The sequence below is a fragment of the Ovis canadensis genome, chromosome 22 (assembly GCF_042477335.2).
Source record: "Ovis canadensis isolate MfBH-ARS-UI-01 breed Bighorn chromosome 22, ARS-UI_OviCan_v2, whole genome shotgun sequence".
Lineage (NCBI taxonomy): Eukaryota > Metazoa > Chordata > Mammalia > Artiodactyla > Bovidae > Ovis > Ovis canadensis.
The window spans coordinates 40,868,836-40,886,625 of NC_091266.1; the positions used below are offsets into that span (position 1 = coordinate 40,868,836).

At 45.9% G+C, this 17,790-nt stretch overlaps 1 protein-coding gene across 1 annotated transcript in view; it reads left to right on the top strand.

Moving 5' to 3' along the window:
* SORCS3 (sortilin related VPS10 domain containing receptor 3) overlaps positions 1-17,790 on the top strand; it is a 650,432-nt gene that overhangs the window by 284,474 nt on the left and 348,168 nt on the right. Inside the window, exon 3 of the mRNA XM_069567050.1 lies at positions 3,704-3,803. Within this exon, the coding sequence (XP_069423151.1) occupies positions 3,704-3,803 (100 nt within the window). The remainder of the gene's footprint in view (positions 1-3,703; positions 3,804-17,790) is intronic.

The following is a 17,790-nucleotide window of genomic DNA, read 5'->3' on the forward strand; positions in this document are numbered from 1 at the left end:
ATGTTTGCTATATATAGCATGAAGAAAAGTCATTAGTTGGAAACAGCTTAGCGCTGTGTTGGTGGGATAATAAGATTTAAAGTCCAGAAGAGGCCTTATGATTATCTGCGTTAAACCTCTTGTGTTGAAGATAGAATGGGGCTTGGCAAAGATTCTCTTCTTAACCAAGCTCCAGTCAGGATCCTCTGAGCTCTTTTCACCTAGGGCCAGTCCTTAGATATGTCCTCAAGAGCCCATTTTTTAGCAACAATCCTGCTAAGTGAGTTTAGCCAGAATCCCCACCACCCCTTACAATATCTCATTGTAGTCCATATCTGATCAAAGTCCTCATCCCCAACCATAACCCAGGTGACATCTGATCACCTCAGCCTGCCTTCAGCAAGAATCTTGCCAGTCAGCAAACAATTTCCATACCTTCTTAGTAATGTTCTATCCACTGATCCCCATCCTTCTCTTTGGCTTTAAGTTCCTACGTTTTCCTTGGTGTATTTGAAGTATGGCCTAATCTCCCATCTCTATTTCAAAACCTCATTACTGTGGTCCCTCTACCTGTTGCAATAGTCCTGAATTATGTCTGCCTTGCCATTTTAAGAAATGTCAGGATGATTCTTTCTTTAACAGACTTAGAGAAGACTTTTCCAGGGTAACACTTTGAGTACATTTCAGAGTCAGTTCTTTACTCTAGATTCCAAGTTCAATGTTCTTTCCCCACCTGGTGCCATCTTTGTGCCTTCAAAACTGTAGAATCAAGAAGCAGTTTGTTCTATAAAAATTTTTTATTTGTATTAAGAAAAATATACTATTGATAGTCTCTCGAGATTATGATATGTCTTCTCCCCTGCCCTGGGTAGGATAGGAGATTAGAATGACTGGTCATTTAACCTTACTTCTAGTGTCATTTAACCTGATGCTAGATCCTTCCCTGGTACCAGATGCTAAAAGACTTTACCATTCTGCAAATTGTGCCAGCATCTGAAGTATCAGGTATGTTTTCTAGGTGTGGCTCTCTGTTGAGTTGTGATTGGACATCAGCAGGTGTTTGAGAAAATGTGAGTAGATTTAGACAGATTCATGTATTCATTAACCCTTGCAAATAAAAACAAAGCAAAAGAGTGCAGAAATCAGTAGATTTTCAGCGCTTACTTAGTACCATGTATGGTGCAATGCACTGGGCTGCTATAAGAAATGGCTTTTTGCTCTTGGGGAAGTATAGTTGAGGAAAACGTTACAGAATAAAAATAGTATGATCACAACAATAGGATAAACACTAGAACAGTAAAATGTGTGAGGCAGTACAAGAACACAAAGGGAATGGTGATTAATTCCCCAGTGAGGAAGTTGGAAGGAGGGTGATAATAGAGTTGAGAATAAAGATTAGAGAGAAATTTACTAAGTAAAGGAAATAGGGGGTAGAGATAGTTCAGAAGGAAGGGAATGCTGTGCCAGAAACGTAGGCAATAAAAATTCAGGACATTCAGGAGCTGAATGAGGCTGGAGAGGAAGGGACAGAGGAGTCAGTGGCTGGAAATGGGCCTAGTAAGGGAAGTTACACCCAGATTTTACAAGACTAAGCTTGAAAGATACAACTTCACTGTGTGTAGGCAGTGGGTGATTACTACCAGGGAGTAAGGTGGACAGATCCGTGTGGTTGATATGTAGCCTGATGACAGCATGGAGATTGGTGGGAGGGGGAGAAGGCTGAACAAGAGCATCTGATTGGGGGATTGTTGTAAAAACGATGATGCGCTAGCCACTGCATTGGAATGAGGATGAGACGATCAGAGGTCTCAGTTATTTAGGAGATAGAATCATTAAGACCCAGAGACTAAGCTGGGTTCGAGAGATAAAGGCAATGATTTCTCTCATTGGCAGTGATTCCTAGTGCCTAAGGTAGACAGGAGACAGAAGATAAGAATTCAGTTTTTGGGGGATGCTGATTATTAAAGTTAGCGTAACCAATGACCATGTGGGGCCTGTAGCCTAAGGAAGGATTAGAAATACCGACGTTTTGTTTATTCAGTAAATGTGCCAAGTGTGCACGATGTGTAAGACGTTCTGTGCATTTTGGAAGAAGACATGAAGATCCTTTGTATTTTCATTTATATATATATATATTTTGACATTTCAGAATGCCTACATCCTGTTAGGAAGTTTCCAACACGTTGTATTTTTTATCCTCGTAAATGCCCTGTAAGATTAGATTATGCCCATTTTTTTTGAGTAAGAAATTTGAGGCTTCACCAGCAGGTGAAGTAACCTGCACTTGGTCATGAAACCAGGGATCTGCCCATCTAAGAGTGAACTAGAGTTTGCTGTGGCCCAAGTTCATGTTCTTTCCTCTTCCCATAGCATTCTCTGAATTTCCTTGTCCTTGAGGACCTTATGTTGTGGCGAGGGAAACAGAATATAAGGAAACTAATCATGACGATATCAGAAAATCAAAGAGTACATTTCATGTACAGTATGTGCCTTGGGCGTACAACAGATGGGGAACTTTGTACTTGTGCAGAGGAGAAATGAGCGGCAAGCAGGAGAAGGCCAGTGAAGCCTTATCAGAGGTGAGGGTGGGTCTTTAATCCAGGCCTGGGACACTTGGCTTATAAAGCTAAGCTGTGGGCCAAGGCAGAAGCAGATTAAAGTTAGAAGGTGGGAAAATCAAGGGAGATTAGATTAGAAGGTAATCAAGGAAAAGGCAAGGGCAGATAGTTGCTGTTACTAGGAGAGCGCAGGGCCGGAGTTGGAATGCAGGCACCCCTGGGGTCACCTGACCGTAGAGATAATGAGTAGTCCTCTGTGGCTTTCTGAAGCTCCAGTGGGAGAGATTTCCTGAGTCTAGCTAAGGAAGGTGATGGCAGACAGAATGAGAACCTGATGATACTGGTCCTGAAAAGGGAGGGAGGTGTGTGGGGTGGGGGAGGGGAAGCGAGGAGGGAGCAGCAGGAAGCTTGGCTTCTTGAATCCACTTTTGGGTACTGGCTCTCCCTCCAACATGGGGAGAGAGGTGGGATGGAAAGAAAGGAGCCTGTGGATTGGTTGGCCTGCCTTTGTTCTCAGAGCCCTGGCTCGTGGTCTTGGTGCAAGGTCAGAGCACCCAAAGGAGGAACAGGTAGGCAGCAGGATCGCTGGCATGCGGAATGAGTGGTAGCCGGTCAGTGTTGCTGGCTCTTCCCCCTGATGCGCCATTGCTCCTGTGGGAAGCATCGGACTCTGCTGGGTATGGCCAGTTTGGCTGTTGGATCCCATGAGGCTCCTGGGTGTAGCACTTCCTGCCCCTCTGAGGGTCTCCTGGTTTCAGGCTCAGTAGAGGGGCATGAAGGTGGTTGTACCTCAGAAGAAGGTCTGGCCTTTCTCCCTACTGTTCCCCCGGCAGGGACTCAGGCCTCCCCACAGAGCTCTGGGAGGACAGAGCGCTGAGCACCGGAGGCAGCCTACCTGTCACCGCACCACTTCACAAAGGGCAGGAAAGTAGGTCTCTGAGAAAGGCCAGGAACAAAGGGGAGCAAGCTTAGGTAGTAAGCAGATGCATTATTAGTCTAATTGCTGTTCTAAAATCAATGGGGCCTTTTATCTCAGAGGAACACTTTTTAAGCACTCATGTAATTTGGGAACAAAGATGCAGGTCGGGGTAGAGCTGGGCTCCTCTGGAAACACAATCCCCCATTAAAACAGTCTTTTCCTTTCTTTCTTCCTCTCTTACCTGCAGATCAACAGATTATGGCACCACCTATGAAAAGCTGAATGACAAAGTGGGTTTGAAGACTGTCCTCAGTTACCTCTACGTCAACCCCACCAACAAAAGGAAGGTGAGAAGGGGGATCCCTGGGTCCTGAGCACTCCCTGTGGAGTGGCGGGGAAGCCAAAGGCCAAGAGTTAAGAAGAAGACAGTAGCCATGGATTCACTTGCAGAATGTCTATTTTATATGTCAAGAACACCATAAGCACTATAATTCAAACAACTGCCTTGACATAGTAGCGACAATGGTAACAACAACAGCAATGGTAAAACGACGTAACTATTTTAGGAGCTTCTCTGTGCCAAGGAGGGCTTGTGCTATGTGCTTTACACACTTTATCTCATGCAACCTCACAGTGAATCTCTAGGGTACAAATGATTACTATCCCCATTTTACAGAGGAAGAAACTGAAGTTCAGAGAGTTTAAGTAACTTTCTAGCCTAAAGCCAGACAGTAACAGATAGTATGGTGATTAACAGATCTGGGATTTGAGAATGGGTTGGCTTGACTCTGGGCTTCCCAGGTGGTGCAGCGGTAAAGAACCAGCCTGCCAATGCAGGAGACTTTCAAGAGATGTGGGTTCTATACCTGGGTCTGTAAAATCCCCTGGGTGAAATTGCATAAGGTCAGACTTTGCTCACAGAGACGTCTTGGAAGAAGGGGGCCTGGGTTCCACAGAATGATGGATGATTATAGAAAATAAGTGCTGTACGATCTGTTGGCTGTGGGGAGATGTGATCTTTCCCCAGCGAGGGGGGCACTCCTATTCAGAAACTTAGGCAGGCCTGGCCCCAGGAGATATCCCACAGTTACGAAAGGCCTTTTCAGGGTTTCTAATTTGCCAACAAAGGTCCGTCTAGTCAAGGCTATGGTTTTTCCATTGGTCATGTATGGATGTGAGAGTTGGACCGTGAAGAAAGCTGAGCGCTGAAGAATTGATGCTTTTGAACTGTGGTGTTGGAGAAGACTCCTGAGAGTCCCTTGGACTGCAAGGAGATCCAACCAGCCCATTCTAAAGGAGATCAGTCCTGAGTGTTCATTGGAGAGACTGATATTGAAGCTGAAACTCCAATCCTTTGGCCACCTCATGTGAAGAGTTGACTCATTGGAAAAGACCCTGATGCTGGGAGGGATTGGGGGCAGGAGGAGAAGGGGACGACCGAGGATGAGATGGCTGGATGGCATCACCGACTCGATGGACGTGAGTCTGAGTGAACTCCGGGAGTTGGTGATGAATAGGGAGGCCTGCCATGCTGCGATTCATGGGGTTGCAAAGAGTTGGACACAACTGAGCGACTGAACTGAAAGGACTGAAAATGGCATTGCACTGCCCAGCTCTCCCCTTGTCATCTGATTTTTACTCGCCAGTGGTTTCGCAAACCTTTTCTTTAGCGAGGTAGGTGCAGAGGTGATCTTCAACCCGTTGTTCAGGTGTCCCTGATTTCTGATTCCAACCTGGCAGAGTCCAAGCTATGACTGAGAGCAATGATTGCCAGTGCTACTCAAAGCAGAGCAACTTGGACTCAAACCCTTAGCATCATAACCCAGAGCCAACCCTTCTCACTCCCACCTAGCTATCCCCAGTGAAGGGAGGAGCAGAATTGGTGTCGGCCTCCTGGCTCAGCATTGGTGGCCAGCAGATCCAGGGGTGCCCACACCTGGGAGTGTGCCCACCAGCCAGGTACCAAAAACCTGATAATCAGGATGACTGCATACATGCCTGTTCCTGGTTTTAGCTGAGTAGTTTCTCTCTTTTTTTTTAAATCACAAAGGGTTGTCATTTTTCCATTTTTCAATATTGTTATTTGAATTATTGAATGTTAGACCTGGGAAGGATCATAGATTTCATCTGAACAAGCAGTTATTGATGGGTTTTGAACTGCAACTCCTCAGCAAATATGTTTAAAGCTCTAGATTTCCTCTTAGACACATACCCCCCCCCCCCACACACAAAATTTTGCTAAGAATTTTTGGATGTTAATGAACATCCTTAATCCCATCTCTTGACCCAAGATGTCCATGGAGTCTTGGTTAAGAATCTTTCATGTATAACAATAGTCTTATTTTCCAGATGAGAATCTGAAACCAGAAAAGCCCCCAAAGCCAGGTAAAAAAAGGAGCCAGAGTAAGAGCCGAGGGCTCCTAATGCTCAGTCCAGGTTTTCTGGCTTCAGAGCATATTTTGCTCCTTTTCCTTCCATACGGCCACAGCCCCGGGCTCTAGAATTAATGGTCTAGTTCTGACCTGGGAGCTTGAGGCAGCTTGCTTCATGATCTGGAATTTAAGCTCAGTGCCATGTCCATGATGGACACGTGATTAAACTTGACTGAATCAAGTCGGCCATGATCCTCCATTCTGCCTTATCCTTTTATTAAGAAGGAAGCTGAGTGCAACGGAAGACGAAGGTCCTTCCCATGTGGCTCAGATAGTCAACGGCAGGATGGGCAGTTTGTTTTTGACTCTCAACATAAAGCTCCTCCCGCCCACACAGTGACTTGGGGTCAGGTGAAATCACAAGGAGTGTCTGCACTCTGGGAGAAGAAAGAAGTAAGTGTTTGACACATGGCAGATGTCCTTCAGCAATGATCTCTCACCTATGTCTGGACCACAACAAAAGTAATCATCTCTTCATGGAGATGATAGGTCAGCTATCTTTGTAAGGATTTTCCCAAGGGGCATATGAAGAGTCACGCCTGTTTGCATCCATTCTGGTAGTCGTCTGCCACATATGTTTTCCATTAGCCTCCTACTCATAACATATCTTTCAGTCTTCTGCCATTTTTCTCTACTCCTAGTTTCTCTCTTCTTAGTATAACCTACAGGTGGTCAGTCATGTGGGAGACAAAGAGAGGATAAGACAAATGCTGAGGGTTAGAAAGGACATAAAGCTAGGCTTTGATGCCCACTGGGGCAGAAGGCATCTCCATTTCCCCATCCCAGAGATCATGGGCTCTCTGGAACAATTTCTCAGAGGAATTATTGCCCAGTTAACAAAGGTTAAGCCAATTATGGGCTTCCCAGGTGGCGCTAGTGGTTAAGAACCTGCCTGCCTGCCAATGCAGGAGACATAAGAGATGTGGGTTCAATCCCTGGGTCAGGAAGATCCCCTGGAGAAGGGGATGGCAACCCTCTCCAGTATTCTTGCCTGGAGAATCCCATGGACAGAGGAGCCTGGTGGGCTATCGTCTATACGATTGCACGGAGTCAGACTTGACTGAGTGACTAAGCACGCACACACGCACATACGTTTTAACTTCGTAAGAAACTCCCAAACTCTTTCCAAAAGGCCATTTTGCCTGTGTTTTCAGAGAAACACCACCGAAACGCAGTTAAATCCCACGTAAGAGGCACTGTCACCCAGAAAGCTAAAAGTGCAGATATTTTCTGCACTCAGATCAGGAAGAGACAAAAAATAGGCTAGTGCTATGGATTTGCTGATTTATTTATTTTGGAACCAGCGATTGAAATTGACTTCATAAGGAGACTGGGTGATCCTGAAGTGCTTTCTGAATCATCCAGAGAGGGATGAAACTAAGTTCTGTTTCATTTTATTGTTAAGTGTTTTTGATTGTATCCTGAGCCTCAAGATGTTGGCAATGCACAAATATTCTATGTGGTGACTTTCTCTTAACCAGAATGTTTAGGTTTACTAGACCTACCCTTCTCAAGCCACTCAGGAAAAATGATAGATGTAAATTAAAATATCCTTGTATGCTTCTTTACTGGTCTAGTGATGTGTGGGTCATTATGACCTTGTAATGCAACTTTCTAAAAAGGTCCTGTCTTACATGTATCTCAGAGTTTAAACCAGTGGTCATCTGAATTCTCATCTGTTTCAATTAAGCAAGATTCTTTTGATTCTCTCAGCATTCAAATTATCTGTAGCTCCCGATGTTCATCAAGCGGCTAATGGCAGTAGTCTCTAGCAGATTTTTCAGTTAATCTTGTTGAAGTAGTGACTTTTCACCTAATGAGTTACTTATGTAACAGATGGCTACTGCTTTCCCTGGAGGCTGTGAGTTCATCAGAGTTCTGTCACCCTTAGCAAGACAGTAAAGTGTGCTCGTATTTATATAGTTGTTCCCAAAGCTAATTGTTGATGTCTTAATATTTTTTTGACAACATAAAATTTCCCAGTGTAGATAGCTAATAAGCTATTAGGTTGAAAGTAGGAATATTGATGTGTGTAGAGTCTCCTACTAGTATTAATCTTAGGTAGCATTAATTGAGCATCTACTATGCTCAGATTCTTTTTAGGATCGTTATCTGTATAATTGCCAGTCCTCTCAACCACTTTAGAAAGCAGGCAAGATAAGGAAAGAGCCTTTCTGTAAATCACACCATGCTTGCTATACTTGTAAATGGTGAATCTTCAAGAGTCTTCCCAGGTTTATTTATAAATAAAGGTTTATTTGGGGGACAAATTTGGGGGACGAATTAGGAAACATCTGGCAATGCTGCTGCTGCTGCTAAGTTGCTTCAGTCGTGTCCGACTCTGTGCAACCCCATAGACGGTAGCCCACCAGGCTCCCCCGTCCCTGGGATTCTCCAGGCAAGAACACTGGAGTGGGTTGCCATTTCCTTCTCCAATGCATGAAAGTGAAGAGTGAAAGTGAAGTTGCTCAGTCATGTCTGACCCTTAGCTACCTCATGGACTGCAGCTACCAGACTCCTCCGTCCATGGGAATTTCCAGGCAAGAGTACTGGAGTGGGGTGCCATTGCCTTCTCCGTCTGGCAATGCTAGACTCCTTTAAAAGTGAAAGTGAAGTCACTCAGTTGTGTCCAACTCTTTGGGGCCCCATGGACTGTAGCCTACCAGGCTCCTCCGTCCATAGGGTTTTCCAGGCAAGAGTACTGGAGTGGGTTGCTATTTCCTTCTTCAGGGGATCTTCCCGACCCAGGGATCGAACCCAGGTCTCCCACATTGTAGGCAGATGCTTTACCATCTGAACCACCAGGGAAAAATACTCCCTTAAGGAAGCTGCAATTTGGACTAGTTGTATCTAAATAGAGTATAGATGCGAAATGCTGGGAGCTACTTGAGTTGCAGTTGTTCTAGACCATCCCGTGGTGGCACCAGCATTGTTTTAATGGCATTGATCTGCACGAGTTGCATTTGATGTGATTCTGCATTTCTTGCTGTTTGCCTTTCTCTGATCATTTCCTGGGTGATGTCTGAGCCTGCCACTTTGAGCTTGAAGACCAGTGCATTAGTTTCTGATGCATGTGTGTGAGGTTTGCCTCTGGAGGAGCCCTCTGTTCTGGTGGCATCTGAGCTCCAGCTCACAGCCTACCCTTCCCTTTGTAGGAGATAAACATCGCTGGGTTCCTGGAACTCATTATTGTCAGCTGACTCTGTCTACAGACCCATGCAGAATGACACCTGTCAAGGTTAAAAGCCTGCATTTACCGGCACTGTGCTTCGTAAAGCAGGCTGAAGTCTTTGTGCCTCAACAAGAGAGGGGGTCAGCTATCATGGGTGTCTATTTAAGAACAAATCTTTGAGTGAATGGAGAAATGCAGGCGGGTTATGGCCTAATTGCTCTGGCTCGAAAGCGGCTGCCACCTGCAGATTTGGAAACAGTGTTTTGGAAACGACAGAGAGCACAGAAAGTCCTGACTGCCAGGAAATGTGATCAAATTGCTGCAGGGTAGAGGTGTGTGTTCCTGTGTGTGGGGATGGAGTGAGGGGGTGTGTGGGAAGGTGGCAAGCACTGATATCAGAAGAGAATGAAGACTTTTTTAAACTGAGCTCCTAATAAGTTCTGGGCACTGGGCTAAGCTCATTTCTACATTCAGTTTTTAGTTTTTCTTTTAATCCCCTGAGCCCTGGTAGTTTTATTCCCACTTGGCAGGTGAAGAAACTGAGGCTCAGGCAGATGAGCCATTTGCTTTCTCTAAAGTAGCTGGTAAGAGGGGGTTCAGGATCTCTGCTCACCTCTGTCTGACCATGCAGGCCATGCTCTCTACTCTGACCTGCTTCAGCTTGGCTGCCCCTGCCACAGGTACAAAGACCAGGTTGCTTTCATCCCTGGATGCATAGTAACTCTGTTGCCTGGAGCTTTCTGCCCATTACTGTTAGAGGATTATCAGTTTCTTGGAGGAGGAGAGGAGTATTAGATCCTCCTTTCCTAATTGATTTACCAGTGAGAAGAATAATTACTTCCAGGCTACCCTGCAGAAATACAGTGGGAATCACCACTCAGATTTCTCTGATGAGCCGGCTGTCTCTGTCAAGCTGTTAAGAGGCATTGTGTGTCTGATCAGATGCTGGTTATTTCCACGTCAGCTTCTCAATACAGCAGCATAACCCTGAGCTCTCTTTGACACAATGGGAAGCCTCTAAACAAAACACAGAATCTTAAAATCTTGGACCCCCTGCTTTCCCTGACCGTGTCTCCTGAGATTGCTGGAGGGTCAGGGAAAATCAGTTCTAAGGTAGTATGCTTTCAATTCACAGATATTAAAATCTCTTACACTAAAGCAAAGCAAAAGAAGAATGCGAAAAAAAAAGGATAATTTTAGTCTATTAAACCATCTGTTAAGTGTCTTGCTCTGAGCAAAGTATTTTGCCTGAGAGGTTCCTGCTTTCGGAAATATGGAATCTACTCAGCCAGATAGGATGCACACAGGAAACAGCTGCACGCATAGACCTAGGGTCTCAAAGGTGAGTGCAGACCAGGGCCAGACAGAGAGTGCCCAGGAGAGGTGTGGGCCAGGTGGGGGCTGCCGTGGCCCTCGGTAATCTAGGCTCCTGGTGACTGTCCTCATGCGAGGAGAAAGGCTTAGAGCAGCCACACCGTCATTGTCACTGTTTCCTGATTTCCTTAGGAGATTTGTCTCTGCCTATTTGCTTATAAATTTATTTATTTTGAAATGTTTTAGATAGGCTAAGATGTGGAGTTCAGTGTGTGGGACCTGGCAGGGTGTCCCAAATTTGCTTGAATCCCTTGGACCCAATTGGCCTCATGTGTCATATTCTGAGTAGTAAGTCTCCAGATAAAAAGCTGGTATTTAGTGTGGTCCTTGGGGCAACAGGATAAGGATGACACATAGAAGCTGCTGTTGTTGGGGCCCTACGGTGCTGCTTTTATGATCTGTGTGAGAGAGAAACTAAGGTGAGCAATGCTCATGGGGCCCTCCCTTTGACTCAAAGGACTCACATAGTAGGTTCGGCAGGGCAGAGGGACTTTTACATCAGGTAAGGGTAAGACCATTAGGACAGATGGAGGAGGCAGACATCTTCATGGTCCTGGTTCTCCACTTGGGTTACAGAGTGTTCTTGAATAAGTGAGCTTCCTCGCAGAGCATCCATTTCCTTAGTGGCTAGGGTGGGGCCTAAACTTTCTGAGGCTCCTTCCTGCTTAGATGGTCTGGCTGGCCACCAATTGGACTATGCCTCCCAGAGGGCTACATGGTGATATGTGACGATCTGTGGACTTTGGGTTTGGTGGCAGTCAGGTGGGTAGTCCTTGGAAGGTGTGATCCCCAGAGCTCTTGGATTTATGGCCATGTATTCAGGAAGATGCCCTAGAGAAGAGAATGGCTACCCACTCCTGTATTCTTCCCTGAAGAGTTCCATGGACAGAGGAGCATGGTGGGCTGTAGTCTGTGGGCTCACAAAAAGTCAGACACGACTGAGCGACTAACACTTTCACTTCATTGGCCAGCTAAGCCCTGTCATTCAGGCCAGGTCTTCTGAAGTCAGAGTTCCGTGTTCAGAAGGTGGCTGATTCCCTGCAACTTACTGTCTCTGCTGGTGGAACTCAAAACGGCAGCATCTTCCATGGCACAGTTGAAGAACTCCATCAGCATGAGCTGACGCAATTTTCCTGAGCATCACTTTCTCAGCTAGGCATGCACAGCCCTCCTCCAGCAGGAAAAGGAGCTGGAGAAGCTGTCTGCATCTGTTCTGGCAACCCAGATGCGAGGACACCGCATATCAAAATAGCAGGCAAGGGACGAGCTCTTCTGTGCCATACTTCTTCGTTCACAGCCACCTACTTCCTGCAGTCTCAACCAGGCATCTCATCTCTGTTGACCCTGCTTTCTTCCTTCAGAATAAGAAGCATAGTAAGCTATATTTTAAAAGCAAATAAGAGAAATCCCTCTTAGACCTAATATTTGTTTCTGTTTCCAAAGAATCTAAATCTAAAAAGGAATGGATATATGTAACTGAATCACTTTGCTATACACCTGAAACTAAAAACACATTGCAAATCAATTATACTTCAAAGTAAAATAAAAATTTAATAACAACAATAACTTAAAAAACAAAAGTAACAAGTGTTTATGATAGTAATAAAATGGCAATAATAATGATGTTGATGATGATGATAAGAAGGTGAAATACCAGCCAGCAGCTTTTGAGAAGTTTCACTATGTGCCAAAATTATTCTAAGTGCTTTATATAAATTAACCCATTTAATACTTCACCAGCAACTGTAGGGTGTTGGTACTATCATTAGTCCATTTACAAACGATGGAAGTCTGACACCAAGAGGTCAGTGACCTATTCAGATTTGACTGCTGATGGTCACTTACCTTGGTCTAATGTGCTCATGTAACTCACTTTTACTCATGCTTAATTCTTAGACTCAATGTGTATCCGGGATAAAAGGGCCCTCAGAGACTGTCTAGGAAGGCTGTCACTAAACAGACGAGGCCACTCGGGAACTTGCCCAAGGTCATGAAGTCATTTGCAGCTGAGCCACGTTCTCTGCCAAGCCCGGAAGCTCTTGACAGCTAGAGCGCACAGATCTGATGGAGAACCCCGACTGGGTTCCACGGTGGGTGCAGGTGGGGAGCAGTTGGGAATATGTACTTCCTACCCATCTCAGTCAGCGTGTGTTACAAACTACAGGCTTCATCCAAATATCTATAGCGTGTCACGTCTCTGGTCTCGAAGCCTGAGGGATATCTCAGCTGGAATTCTGTCTCAAATGAACCTGAGTGAGAAATCAAGAGTCTGGAATCCAGGCCACCTCTAGCATGTTGGAAGCACAGAATGGTTGAAAAGTATGCCCAAGGCAAACAGTTATCAGAGAAATTAGACTGGGTCCTTCGGGGCAGAGTGTCAAGAAAAAAACAGATGGGAATTCTGGTTTAGGCCTCTCTCTGCAGTAGCTGGGGAACTTTGACCAAGTCACTTAAATTGCTTGAGCCTCTGTTTCCTAAGCTGTAAAGTGGGGATAAAAGACTGTTTACTTGTCCCCTCCTCCTAGGACCATAATTAGAATAAAATGGGAAAGGTAGTATTGTTTTGGAGGAAACCAGCTACAGAAAAGGAGCCCTCAGAAGAAGCTGCCCCCCAGGACCACACCCTGGAATCCAGGTGCCCCGTGAGCTGGCTGCAGGGCTCCTGAACCTCCACTGCTGGGCTGCCTGCTTCTTGGCTTTGGTGGGGAGGAAGCAGATCCCAGAACCCTGGTTTTTTGAAAGCCTTACATCCTGCCCTGTTCAGGAGGCACACCACCACCTGTGTTTTTCCAATCATCTTCCCTGTCTTTTAAAACCAAATCTGCTGCCTGCCTGAGAGAGATCGATTATTCTGCTGATGGAGAGAAATGGTCCCACTCTTGTTAATTCACAACCAGCTCGTTTTTCTTGCCTCATAAATTAACAGTTACTGAGAGGCTAGAGCAGTGTTTCGGGAGATGAGTTTAGGGGAAGATGTGTGAAAGGAAGGAGTGAAAAAAGGAGAAGAACGGAACTTGGACCAAACTGTCTTCATTTATAACTGATTCCAACTCCAGACCTTTCTTTTCTTGGTATGTTCAGAAAAAGAACCAGAAAGTAAAACCTCAAGAATGAAAGTGTCTAACTTCAGGGACTGAGAAATCAGAATAAAGGAAAGAAGAAATCAAAAGAGAGTTGAATCAATGAGGGGAAAGACACTGGTTTACAGGTTTCCGTTTGCCTTTGCAAGTGTGGCTCAACGACGGGGTGGATGTGAAGTGTGGTTCAATTCAAGCTAATCACTTAAAGGAAAGGAATCGAGAGTGATTCTTGGAAATTCACTCTTTAGCCACAAAGTCCCTTTCTCAGCAAATATATGCATGTGGTCCCCTGTATAAATTAGTGCAGTGTGCTCTAGCCAAAAATTTATTTAAAGGGTCATTAAAATGATTACTAGTTTTTTTTTCTTTTGCATTTTATTTGAAAATGGGAAGAATATAAACCTATAGCCTGGCTTCTCTCCAAAGTGCCCTTTGAGGTTTGCATTGAGTATATCATATTTTTAAAAATAAAGATATGATTTGCACTAAGATTATTCATGCATTTAAGAGGAATAATAAAAATTAGCTCTTTACTGTACTTCATCATGATTTATGTTTGCCTAACCTGTTTGTTTTTTGTAATTTTGTTTTTATTGGTTTTGGGTTTCTTTAGATGCATATATGCATCTATGTGTGTATAGACGATGTTCAATAAAGAACATTATGCACACTTTAGAAATAACTGGAAGAATTAACATTGTGCCAGACTTGAAGAAAGATGCTATCCTGTGGTATAGTCTGAGCCAGTGAAAGATAAAGGTGCAAATCAGGTAGACTTTTGGAATAAAGCTTGGGATTTGAAGAGGGAAGAAATTACAATCTCATAGGGGAAAGAGGGATTGGAGGTCTTGAGAGGCATATTGTGTTTAGCAGTGTGGCAAGTCTGGAGAGGGATGGATGGGGCTAGATGTTGTAGACCCGTCGAAGCTCAGGAATGGAGTCAGAACTCGGTGCAAAAGGGCATGGAGAGCCATAGCAGGCTTCTGAGCTGGGGGCTGATAGTAAGAGAGCTGCGCATGAGAAAGGCTTACAAGAACCTCTTGGGCTGATGAGGTGCCCATGTCGGGCATCCTACTCCATCTCTTCTCCCTGCCCTGTCCTCCCCGGACCTTCTGGTTGTGTTTTCTGAGCATCACGGACAAGAGACAATATTCTTCCTAATGTTCTGATGCACAGTTACATAGCAAACGGGTCTCACTGCCCCTAAGGTAGAGATGTCTGTGACAAAAACAGCCATCACCACCAGTGAACGAGATGACTATCGTTTTCTTTCTTGGTGTGCTCAGCCAAGCAGAGAGATTGCTCCTGGCACGCATGCCTTGCCCCCAGCCTGTCCCCCCGTTACCAGCCCAAGGTCAGAATGATAGACATCAATGTTCAGCACACGCTCAGCTGGCAGGCATGTCCAGGCATGAGGGGCGAGCATCCTGGGATCCTCTGGCTGCCAAATAACTCCAGGGCAGATTGGGAGGAAGCAAAGCCCGGCCCCTGCAGTTGGGGTCAGACCAGCTAGTGCACATGAGACACTGACCTCAGCGACAAACGGGCACCCAACTTGTGCTGGCACCTCCATGTGGAGAGCCCTGGGTACAGGAGCAGACAGACAGCCTGTCCCTCTACAGCATGAGCATAACCTGGAGGAATGGCCCAAGATGTCTTATGATGACCAAACTGAGGAAAGAAATGAACCAGAGAGGACAGAGGTGCGAGAAATGTACATGACGATCTCCCAGCTGTCAGAGTGCAGCTTGGTTTAGAAACTTACTCACTGTTCCTATTCCTCCCTAGTGCCCAGCAAGGAGCTCTGATATGGAGAAAAGGGCTTCAGAGTGCACTCCATGCCTGGCTGTGTGACCTTGGATGCACTGTTTGCCTTCTCTAAACCATAGCTTTCCCATCTGTAGATGGGGCTCACAGTGGGGTTAAAGAAGCAAACCTCAGAAGGAGATAATTTACATAAGGGTGCAAAGAGTAGATGTTCAACACTGCAACCCCCTTCCACCACCACCCGACTTAAAGGAACCTCAGTTTGGCTTCCCCTCTGCTCAGCGATGCCTCCCAGTTTCCAGGTAGCCCATCTCTGATAGCTGATTTTTTCATGGGAAAAGGAATCTCTACCTCTCTCAAGCCAGCATTAGACAAAATCTGTTCAACTTCTAAAACATCAGTAAATGTCCCCTCTGCATCCCTTCTATTTCTCCCTCTATCCAGCCACCTGTCTTGTGTACTTTCTCACTGATCCATTGATTGCTTCTATCTCTCTTAATGGAGTATAAATTAAAAGTGATGGTTGCCAGCCTTGGGCAGTATGTGCAGAGCAAGTTTCCACCCATTATTACCCAAGCACCGTTAGGCACATAGAGCTGGTGAAACAGGGCTTTGCATCCAGGTCGGCCTGGCTCCAGAGCCCCAGAGAGCTCTCCAGCGTTGTAACCCCACGGAAGCCATCTCCATCTGTGCAGACGCACACGCAGCCTCATTGCTCCCTCTTGGTGGTGTACAGATGATCTGTCTCAACACTGTGCATCTGGGGAGCTCCTTGCTTTGTGGGGGCTCTGTGCCAGGCCCAGGGAGCACACAGGCACTTCAGGCCTGGACCCCACACAGGCAGAGATTGTATTTAAGTGGAACTTTCATTTAGGACTGAGATTTGGGAGAGAAGTGGGTGGTGTAAGACCTCAGGAACTGCAGTTATGGCAGCAACTGCTAGAATGGAAAATTGTCTCCATTTTATGAGAAAGTTGGGAAGGCAACAGAGTGAGAATGAATGTGGGTGTTCACAGGGGGAGAAAGAGAGAGAGAGAGCACATTGAAGCAAAAAGACAAAGGTCTCGCAGCTGCAGAGAGGCCAGTCCAGGTTTCAAACCCAGATTGTCCAAATTGGAAACATGAGCTCTATAATACAATGGCTTATTGGCCCCCCTTGGCTTAGATGGACACTCTGAGCTTCCAGAATCACCTCTTTAACACATCTAAACTAGTGTTGCTATGCAGTGCCGTGGCCCTGTGCTAAGAAGTTATGCAAACATTTCCTGTATTGAGGAGAAGTCAGAGGAGTGCAGGGGTGCTGAGTTTCCTTCAAAGTCAGACAGACAACAGTGCAGGGACAATGGAGTGGCATGTCACCCGCAGAAGGTGCCTGAGCATTCAGTAGTTCCCAGGAGGGAGCTGCTCTGGCATCCCAGGGCTCTGCTCTGGCATTCCCACCAGGAACCCCCACAGGGCGAGGCTAGCTGGTCCCCAGGGCACTGTTTGGTCAAGAAGCCACTTTGTGCAAATCCTGGCTCTACCTCTCTAACCATTTCTAAACTTCTGTTTCCTCGTCTGTGTAATCATGATAATGCAAGTACCTACCTCACAGGCTGAGAGGAGGAATAAATGAAAAATACTTGCACATGCTTAGCCAGTGACTGGCTCCAGGTGTCAAAGTTAGTAAATCCTACTACTATTACTCTTATCATCACCCTGATGTCAGGACAACTGATGCCTATAAACAAGGGGCAATCCTGTGCTGGGGCTGCCCATTAACAAATGGCCCTCGTCCTAGCTGGGTACTCAGGGTCTTCTTGGGCATCACGTGATCAGTTTGGAGCAGTGCAGAGCTAGCAGGTGACTTGAAGGTTCAAGCCTCTCATCAAACTGATGCAGAAACTAAGTCCCCATGAGAAGACTCTCATATACCCAAGGTTACCCGTAATGGCAGAACTCAGGACCTCCCTGGTGGCTCAGACGGTAAAGCATCTGCCTGCAATGCAGGAGATGAGGGTTTGATCCCTGCGTTGGGAATATCCCCTGGAGAAGGAAATGGCAACCCACTCCAAATTTCTTGCCTGGAGAATCCCATGGACAGAGGAGCCTGGTGGACTGCAGTCTATGGGATTGCAAAGAGCTGGACACAGCTGAGCAACTAATGCTTTCACTTGCACGGCTTTGGACCTCAGAGTTCTGGTTTCAAGCCCAGTTCTCTTCTTGTGAAGTGGCACAGAAGGCACTGCCCAGTGCTGACAAATCTAGGTAGACGGGTGGCCAGGGAGGGTGCAGACAGCTGGGAGCTCTGAGGTTCTTGTGTGTCCAGTAAACTGAGAGCCTGCAGGGCACTGGGATCAGAAGAGGCTAAGTCAGTCTTTCAGACCAGGGTGACTCAGGTAGGGAGTCTCCCAAGGACATCTGGCTATGGGTAAGGTCCCCAAGGTCATCTTGGATCCAGAGCAGGCCAAAGCAGAAAAATCAGAGAGTCTGAGACAAGGCTAAACCAAGAGGGAAAAGGTCCAAGTTG